Source organism: Rhinolophus sinicus, chromosome 1 (genome assembly GCF_057876585.1).
Source record: "Rhinolophus sinicus isolate RSI-liver-muscle chromosome 1, RSI-T2T, whole genome shotgun sequence".
NCBI classification, from domain to species: domain Eukaryota; kingdom Metazoa; phylum Chordata; class Mammalia; order Chiroptera; family Rhinolophidae; genus Rhinolophus; species Rhinolophus sinicus.
The window spans coordinates 53,703,266-53,713,538 of record NC_142501.1 but is presented as its reverse complement, the minus strand read 5'-3'; the positions used below and the strand labels follow the sequence as shown (position 1 = coordinate 53,713,538).

The 10,273-nt window shown below is 40.1% G+C and overlaps 1 protein-coding gene across 3 annotated transcripts in view; it reads left to right on the top strand.

Annotated features, from left to right (window-relative positions):
- The first annotated feature begins 3,746 nt into the window (after nt 1-3,746).
- The window catches only part of TFCP2 (transcription factor CP2), a 39,173-nt gene continuing 32,646 nt past the window's right edge, over nt 3,747-10,273 (top strand). For 2 of the 3 annotated variants that reach the window (XR_012493977.2, XM_019724552.3), the window contains exon 1: nt 3,747-4,528. Coding sequence is in view for 2 of the 3 variants with exons in the window: in XM_019724552.3 (XP_019580111.1) it covers nt 4,407-4,528 (122 nt within the window). In the remaining variant the exon portion in view is untranslated. The remainder of the gene's footprint in view (nt 4,529-10,273) is intronic. The other variant, XM_019724551.3, reaches the window with a different exon arrangement.

Below are 10,273 nucleotides of genomic sequence, written 5' to 3'. Positions count from 1 at the left end.
TTGAACACAGGTGGGCTGTCTCTAAAGCCTGGGTGCTTAACCTAACCCCTTACTTACTGGGGATTGCTGTCTTTCCTGATCTCTTTGGTAGGATTTCCATGTTTCTACCCACCTGGTAAACCTTGCTATGTTCCATCTAAACAGCCTAATTTCAGGACCTATTCTAGGGACAAGAACCCTTCACAATGAGCCTTAACTTTACCCAATGGTCTAGAATACTGAATTTGGAACTCTGTGCCACACGTTCTCCGGTTAATTAGTGATATTTATTATATCTAACAAGAGCCATGATTTTTGTTGTGGGATGGATTTATAACTGCAAAAATTTGGTTTATTGGTAAGTGTTGCTGGATTCCCAGGAAAACACTGGTGATCTTATTTTGGAGGCAGAGCCCCTAGGACTGTCCCTGGAATCCCTGGGTTTCCAGCCCTGGCACTCTAATTTCACTCTTAGTTATTTTGAGGAAAGGGGAGGAGGAAAAAGTCCACTCCTCCCAGTCATAAAATTCCAAGGATCTTCTCCCCTCGGGGAACTAGGCTCAAGGACATAAATCTCAAGGCTGATCTGCATTCCAATTGGGACAGGCCAAGGCTTAGGAATCACCTTTCATTTCACCTGTTTATTTTAGAATTAATCAGAATTAAGGTAAGGAAAACCTTTGTGAAGTCTCTATTTTGGTTCAGAATTTAAACATAGGCTCAAACATTTCCAAGAAATACATGTTTTTCTTTTTCTAAATATTTCCCAGAGAACAAGGTTCCATTGAGATTCCTGGATATGGCACAGTTATCTCTTCCAAACATCTAATCTGAATACTCCTTGTTTTATTTTAAATCCATTCCCTTTGAGCTATTTTTCTGTATAGAGAAAACATCCTTCCTCCAGTATTCCTCATGGGCACAATTTTCTGAAAATTCAATATTCTCACTTCCACAAGCTTCAAATTCACCTCTGAAAAGAACAGGAAGGAAGCAGATCTTTTTAAGGTTATAACCATCCCCAGGGACAGGGTGGCATGATGGTTAGATGCCCAGACTACGAGGGCAGTCAGTCAGACTTTACCACTCTCAAGCTGAGTGACCCTAGACAAGCCAATTAATTTTTCTAAGCCTCAGTTTCCTTATCTAGAAATTCATCTAGTAATGGTATCTTCCTTACGGGGGTGATGTGAAGATGAAATGAGAATATATATATAAAACACCTAGTCAGGGCTTGGCACTTAGGAAGGGCTCAGTAAACATGAGACTGCCCTTATTAGCTACTATTTGCTCTGTATCTGTGCGATTCCTAGGAACTTGTACCACCAGCAGAGAGGTATCACTGTAGACAAAGCCCCGCTAAGAGAATCAGGGACCTGGACTGTAGTTCCTGGCTCAGTTGCTAATTTATGTAATATTTGTTACAAATTCAAGAATATATTTTGTAAGTTATGAAGCATAATGATGAAACAATCAGCCATGGACCTACCATTCACCTTAAATAGACTATTACCATTCTTGAAGCTACTTTTGAGTTCCTTCCCTCGCCCATTCCCCTGCCTTTCCTTAATGTGACCATCTAGAGTTGTGTTTATCCTTTCATTCCTTTGTAAAGGAATGTATGTATATTTCCCTAAATGGTATATTGCTTAATTTCTGGGGTTTGATCTTTATAAAGTGATGTCACATTGTACAGACTTCTGCATTTCCCACCCAAATTCTAAGATTGATTTATTCATGTGTTTGAGAGTAGCTGTATTCATTTTCACTGCTGTCTAATATTCTCCTACAGTCTAGTTTATCCTTTTTCTTATTGGTGGACATTTGTTTTGCTGCTATAAATAATGCTGCCATGAACATTCTCATACAAGTCTCCTGCTATGTATGTGCAAGAGTTCTCTAGGGTAGTGTGAAGTTGCTGAATCACAGAGTAATTTTCAGGATAATTTCTAAAGAAGTTATATATAGAGCTTGATCACTCTGCCCTCTCTTAGTCTCAGTTTCTCCACATTAAAAAAAGAAACAAAAACTTCTGAGGATTAAATAAGACAACATATGTTCAAGTACTACTAAAACCATAACATACCATACAATGTAAGTTAATTTTTAAAAATAGGATAATAATACCAACCTAATCTTAAGAGAAGCAGAAAGGGGCTAGTGGGAGACTGGAGTTAACATTTATTGAATAATTATTATTTATGTGGCATCTTGGCACTTTATTTAATCCTCACAATAATTTTGGGAGAAGGTTAATACCATCTTTCACTAATTTATAGATTAAAATACTGAGGCTCAGAGATGTAAAGTTACTTGCCCAAGATTAAGCATCTAGTCATGGAGCTGTTGGTCCATCGAGGCATGGTTTTCTACCTAATAGATGTTTTAAATACCCAGGATATAATGCTTGAATACAAAGAATTTTGATTATGACATCTCTCTTTTGGTCTCTGAGCCCAGGACCCATTTTTTTTTGTTGTTTTTTTGTTTAACCCATAGGCATGTTTTGAGATAAAACTGCCTCAAGGTAAGAAAATATGGCTTGAAGAGATACTGCACATCACAAGAATGAACCAAGACTTGGATGCCAGTGGATGCTTATTAAGGTAAGAAAATGGGTAAGCCTAGAGACCTCAAAAAGAGAAGCCTGTGGCTGAAACAGGGGAAATACTGTCAACTTCATGTCAACCTCTTTCTTTTTTTAATTCAGTAAGTATTTTTACATTTTAAAAAGTCCAGCGAATGCAGGAACTATCTGGGAGATATTTAGAACACAAGCGTGAGAAAGACTTATTCTCTATAGATCATGGTCTAGTGGAAAAGGCAGATATAGGCAATATTTCAATTCAAGGCAGATTGTAAAAAATTCAACAATGGAATACAACAATGAACCAATACTTTCACATATAGGCAATGTCTTGTGAAAAATGTCAGGCTCTGAAGTTGGCACATCAATTTAGCTCTGGCCAATTTAAGTGCTTAGCCTCCTCTCTCTGCTTGTTGGTAAAATACTTACCTTTAGAATTATAATTCTAGTTACATGACTGTCTTGGGGATTACTGATAATGTAATTAAGTTCCTTGTATATAGATGACGCTCAATAAACAATAGACGTTATTATTTAGTCCTCAAAGTAGGAAGGCGGAACAAGCATGGTTATCCCTACATTTCCAATGAGGAAGCTTAATTTCACTGAGATTAAGCACTTATTCTGAAGTCCCCAAACTAGTAAGTGAAGACGCCAGCCCAAATGCTGATCCTCAGACCACCACCTTTTAAAAACCACATTTGCACCTTTCTCATGTCTTGTTGCTCCAATACATTAAGAAGAATGAAGAAGATAGGATGACGATAGAGGGAAGGGGGACTTAAGCAGAGTCGTGACCTCCAGGGAGGTGAGTTTAAGGAGAGTATTCCGGGAGCAAAAGAGCGCCCTTAGGGAGCATCTCGGAAACGGTGGGGCCCGCCAGGGCTGGGTGTGGGTTCGGAAAACCAGAGCAAAGGCTCCACCCACGCCTTAGGGTGCGGACTCAGTATCCAGCGGGTGCCGGACCGAGGGTCGCCACAGGGAAGGACGTTTAAACTGAGACACCTGACGCACGCCAGGTCCTCTCCCAGATCGCCCAGCCCATCTTCGGGGCGGGGAGCCATCGGTTAACTAACCTATCATCACTGCCGAGGCCGACGAAGTCTCTTTTTCATTGGTGATCGACAGGGTCACGTCACGTTCGCCGGACCGGCAAAGGAAGGGGGCGCCATGATTGGTTGGCGCCGGGAGGGCGGGCGGCGGAGGCGCTTGGCGAGGCTGGGTTTCAAGTCCGTGCTGGACTTTCTCCTTCCATGTTTCGAGGCTTGCGGGGCCGCAGGGGACAGGGATTCGGCCGGGCAGGAACCTGGATGTAGTTCTAAGAACCGTGGGGGTGACCGGAAGTGATCTTGGGGCTGACCGGAAGCGAGGCCTGGAGGGGAAGGGGAGACTGGGTCCCCGGGAGGGAGGGGGCTCCCAGCAGAAGGGGGCGGGAGGAAAAGGTGCGAAAGCGGCGTGGGAGCGCTGGGTAGGCGGCGGGTGGCTGCTGCTCCTCTGGGAAGCAGCGAGTGACCACCACGACCAAACGGGGACAGCCTAGGGAGTGGGAGTCCAGGGCTGCCTCCGGGCAGTCTGGGATAATTAGGCGGTAGGACCCTCGCACGGCTCCAGGGAGCTGGGTGGGAGGGATTTTGGAAGTCTGGACAGCCCAGGACAAGGAGCCAAGGGTACGGGAGGTTAGGTGTGCGGACATTGCGGGTCGGGCTTGGGGGGTGGCTGGTGGGTACTGAGTGGGAGATCTTGGTTGGGAGTTTTCTGCATTCTTGCCCCCGTTGGGTAGAATCACACTACTCACCTTTGTGCAAGAAACGGTGTCTCCTGGGGCAAGGAAGGAGCCAGGATGGCCTGGGCTCTGAAGCTGCCTCTGGCGGATGAAGTGATTGAATCCGGGCTGGTGCAGGACTTTGATGCTAGTCTGTCGGGGATCGGCCAGGAGCTGGGTGCTGGTGCCTATAGCATGAGGTGAGTGAGATTTTCCCAGCCCCTGCACCTTCTGAATAACAAAGGCAAAGAAAGGATAGAGAATAGGGATGGGGGCCGGGGGTAGTTGGCGGGAGTGTATCGAGTTAAAGAAGCTGTCTGCGGTTAGGGAAAAGGGACTTGTTTCTTTTCGTCGCTTTAAGTAGTGATTATTGTGGAAGACATGGAGCAAGAGATTTTAGACAGTGTCATGTCCGCGGAGTCAGAGGAAGAAGGAGGAATGGCCCTCGATTAGCAACCAGATGAATGTTGAGAGGCTGTTGTGCCAATGTGGGAATCTTGGAGACTGATGGTGTGTGTGTGTGTGTGTGTGTGTGTGTGTGTGTGTGTGTGTGTAGGCTGGACTGGACTTACGTGAAAAAGAGGCCACATTGAACATGGGAGGGACGTCTAGGGAGCTGAGGAGTTGGGAACTGGTGGTTATGATGAATATTGGTTGAGTGCTTGTTGGAAGGAAATGTGAGACCTTGGTGAAGAAGTCCGCACATCTGTATCATAGCCTGCACAAGGCCTGTAAAATGAAAAACTATCAAAGAGAGCTTTTAGATGCTTCTAGACCTTCAAGTCAAATGGTGATAGTAAATAAAAATATTCTTTGAAAGCAACATAACTTTCCCATGTAGTGTATTTATTTGCATGCATTAGCTACTTCATTCCCCCAGTATAGTTTGTTTCGTTTGTAAGCTGTGTAAGAATTATGTCTGGAAATGTTGAAACATCTGCATCTAAATATTTGGGTAAGCTAAATAAGGGAGTCAAAAGAGACTGTAGAACATCACACTTTAATTGGGAAAGATGCTTTTTGGAGAAAGTGGACAAATTTTGTATTCTGATAGTAAGATCCTTTGAGAATTACATAATGTAAACGTCCTTTCTTTATCCCTGTTAAACCAAAGTAGACTTTCCTTGTGAAATAAAATTATGAGTTAGAACTTAATACTGCATCTTCAGGAATCTTTGCTTACAGTTAGAATAATAAAGGCTTTCCGTGTATGCATATTTTAGCGATTTTCAGGGAAATTTGAGTTCTATCACACACTGCTTTTAGTCTTGAGACATTTAACTCTAGTTTTGCCTGTTCTTGTTTACATGAGTCTGACCATAAACATAGATTAACTTGGTCTGAAAGTACATGTCTGGACCCTGAGCTTGCATGCCATAATCTGATATAATGTTTGACAATTTATGCTATTGTTCATGTAAAGATTACCACAGCAAAATGCTCAGTTTTTGTCTAGGTTTTCAGAGTTTAGGATAGAGATAATGAAACATAACTGTACTTGTTATAAAAGTAGTTAACATTGTCAACAGACATTTGTTTATCTACTAAGCACTCTACCATGCGACCTTAATACTAGTGAATGCTTTCTGTGTCTGAGTGGTTTCACAGGTATCAGTAAGAATGGCTGGCATATTTACACATTTAGAATTTTTTGCCGTCATCAAATCCAGAGGAGTTTTCAAAACATCATTTTCAAACATCAAACATAATGTTTTCTTAAGAGCACAATGTGCCAAAATTTTATTTTTTTCACCTTCTTTTTTCATGTGTTTTGCTCTTGTCACTGTTATCTTAGATCTTGCATACATTTACTCATTTGTATTAATTTGTGTTAATAAGATATTAGTTCTCAAACTTTAGTATTCATAAGACTCACCTAGAATACTTATTAAAAATAGTTTCCAGGGTTCCATCTTTGGTGATTGGGCACAGACCAGAAATCCAATGTTTTAAAACAAGTTCTTAGATGATTTTGATGCAGGTAGCCCAGGGACCACATTTTGAGAAACACTGACTAGAGAGGTTTTGATAGACAAAGGCAATGGTTTTTTGTTCTTCCTGTTTCTCCTTTTAATTAGACCTTGTGATTGTTTTTCCAACGCCTGAACACGTTTTCTTTGACAAGCAATTTGTTTTATAAAATTTTTTTTGTAATATATTTGTTTTATTCTATTTTGCTTATTTTAATGGTTTATAGAGATTCATCTTAACTAGATTTCTGTTTTTGATTATTGATCTGCCATTGTATTCAGTATGTTCTTTTCATAAGTGGTTCTTTAATCTCACATTTCTCCTTACATTTTAATACATAGTAGATACTTTATCGTTAAAAACAGGAGATTCCCTGGAAACATGCTGAATGAAAGAAGCCAGTCACAAAAAGACATGATTCCATTTCTATGAAATATACAGGCAAATCTCCAGAGACAGAAAGTAGATTAGCGTTAACCAGAGCTATGGGAGAGGAGGGAATGGAGAAAGACTGCTGATGGGTACCATTTTTTGGGGGGGCGGTAGGTGTGTGATAAAAATGTTCTAAACTTGTGATGGTTGCACAACTCTGTGACTACACTAAAGACAATTGTATACTTTAAATGGGTGAATTATGTGATATAATGAATTGTATTTCAATAGAACTGTTATTAAAAAAGTAAAGATTAAATTTTGTGTTTTTAAAAATTCTTTACCCTTTCTTTTTTTTTTTAAATTGAGGTGGAATTCACATGACATGAAATTAACCGTTTTAAAGTGAACAGTTCAGTGGCATTTGGGGTGTTCACAGTGTTGTACGACCACCACCTCTATCGAGTTCCAAACCATTTTTCAGCACCCCAAAACAAAACCCTGTACCTATGAAACACTTGCTCCCCATTTCCCTTCTCTCCCTTGTAACCACTAATATGCATCATGTCTCTATGGATTTACCTAGTCTAAATATTTCATATAATGGAATCATATAACGTGTGACTTTTTGTGTCTAGCTTCTTTCACTCAGCATAAGTTTTCAGGGTTCGTCCACATTGCAGCATGTATTAATACTTCAGTACGTCATTCTTTTTTTTTATGTCTGAGGAATATGCCATCGTATGTATATATCATAATTGTTTATCCATTCATCCACTGATGGACGTTTGGGCATAGAAACAACGGCCTTTTTGTGTTCATCTCCAATCCTGCAATTTTGCTGAATTCATTTATTAGCTCTAGTAGTTTTTTGTGGATCCTATGGGATTTTTCTCTATAATCATGTCATCTGCAAGTAGAGATAGTTTTGCTTCTTCTTTTCCAATTTGTATGCCTTTTATTTCTTTTTCTTGCCTAATTGTTCTGGCTGGGACTTCCAGGACGGTGTGGAATAGCAGTGGTGCTTCCCGGTCTCGTTCCTGATCTTAGCCGCAATGCGTTCAGTCTGTCACCGTTGAGATGTGGACGTCTCATAAATTCCTTTTTAATGTTAAGGAAGTTTCCTTCTAGTCCTGGTTTGCCGAGAGGGAGGGGAGGAGGGATAGATTTATTGTGCTAAAATATAACAAAAAATTTCTCATTTTAGCTATTTTTCAAGTGCACAGTTCAGGGGCATTAAGTACATTGATATTGTTGTGCAGCCATCAGCGCAGTTCATCGTCAGAACTTTTTCATCACCCCAAACTGAAACTCTGTACCCATGAATCACTTATGTCCCCAGCCCTTGGCAACCATCATTCTTTCTATCTCTGAATTTTACTACTCTAGGAATCTCATATATGTGGAATCATACACGTTTGTCCTTTTGTGACCGCCTGATTTCACTTAGCATAATGTCTTCAAGGTTTAGCTGAGTGGTTTTACCATCAAAGGGTGTTGCTGTATTTTGTCCAGTGCCTTTTCTGTGTCTTACTCTGATTTTGCCAAGTGTCTTAATGTACTTCATAGCAGAAGAATATCCAAGATCATGTATTGTTTCAGTTGTCATCTCTTTTGTCTCCTTTCATCTTGAAGCATTCCTAAGTCTTTCTTTGTATTTTTATGACCTTGACAATTGGATGAAGACAGGCCAGTTATTTTGTAGAGTGTCGCTGCATTTGGGTTTGTCTGTTGTTGCCTCCTGATTAGATTCAGGTTATGCACTTTGGGTAGCGATACCTAAGAAGTGGTGCTGAGTTCTCTGTGTGTCGTAGTAGGAGCACAGGCTGTTCATTGGTCCCATTGCTGGCAATGTTAACTTTGACCATTTCGTTAACGTGGTGTACGCCAGTTTTCTCCATTGTAAATTTACTATTTTGCCTTTTGTAATTAGTAAGTGTTTTGTGGGGAGATACTCTGAGACTACGTACATATCCTATTTCCAATTTCCAAACTTTCACCGACCAATTTTAGCATTTATTGATGATTCTTGCCCTATTTGATTGTCTTTATGATGGTTGCTAAACGTTGATTTTCTAATTATGTCTTTCCTTCTACATTTATTAAGTGGCTTTCAAGAGCCTCCCTTCTTATTATTTATTTTTATCACTGTATCTTCACAGATTCTTACTTTATGCAATAGGTTATCATCTCTTACTGCCACTGTATATTTTGATCATATTATTCCACATGTGGCCAGAAAAACCCCTTCAAGCAGACTCCATGCAGCAACCTTTTAAAATTAAGGTCTTGTTGATGTTAGTTACCTGAGGTAACTATTACTTGCGTCCTCCTTTACTCACCAAAGGGTCCCTGTATGAATGATAAATTATATGATCACTTTATTTAAAATGTGGATTAGATCATGTTACTTTTCTCCTGAAAACTTGCAATGATTTTGCATTTCACTTTGAATAAAAGCCTCAGTTCTGGCATTGCTCCACATGGAGTGCCTCTCTGACCATCTTGTCTGTATCTACTGTTCTTTTTCTACTGTTTTCCTTTTTTCCCCTTTATCACCTATCCATCTTGCAAATCTTCAAATTTTTCTTTGTCTTGGAGTTGGTCAGTTGTTACTGACTGTCCTTTAATTTCCCTTTCATTCTGAGTCTCTTATGATGGACAGTATCTTTAGACCAGCTTCTCTGTGCTGCAAAGTCTGTCCACTATGTTTTAAAAGATGGCACTGCTGTAAAAATAAAAATAAATGTGTAAGAATGTTTAACTCCAAATTTAGGATGCTCTTGTCTCTGGGAGATAGAGGGGGATATAATTTGAGGAAGGATACAGGGGGCTTCAACTTTTAGTGCTCTATTTCTTGAGTGGAGTGCACACAGGTACACATTCGTTATACTTTTTTTTTTTTTTTTTTACCTTTTTATGTGTCTAAAATACTGCATAATAAATTTAAGGAATAAAGTGTCTACTGCATAATCTGTTGCTGGTTAGCTTTCTTCATCTTTTTAAGGTGTCCTAGCATTTGTTGTCTCTTTACTGAAGATCCATAGATTTTTTTTTCCTTACTTTCTTATAGTTTTCTTGCCGTCTTATAATTATGGAAGATGACCTCCAATCCAGCAATGTTGCCATTCTTTCTCCTACTTTGCTTTGGTCTCCTTCTGTGTTCTGCCTCCTCCTATCCTGCCCTCATTCTTTATCTGCTTTGTTTGCAGTTGTTTGTAGCTGGTAGTTGACTCACTCACTAAGTGTCATCAGGCTAGAATCTGGGAGAAAAATTAATTTGGTCCTTTGGATACACAGATTGGTGTTCTGATTTCTCCTTTCACTACTAGTTCATGTGTTATATGTATAGCAAGTCTTGGTTGATTCATTGTCACTAAGCAGATTTTTATTTATTCATTCAACAAATATTTGAGAGTCTACTACATGCTAGGTTTTGTACAGCTTGGTTCTGTAGCTTTGCGTCTACCGTACTCTCACATACGCAGGTGCTACGTCTAGTGCTGCAACAATTGAAAGAAAAACAGGTTCTTGTCTTTTACTTGCTTACCATTTGGTAGAGAAGAGAGACTCTATAAATAGATATGATCTAGGCTAGAAAC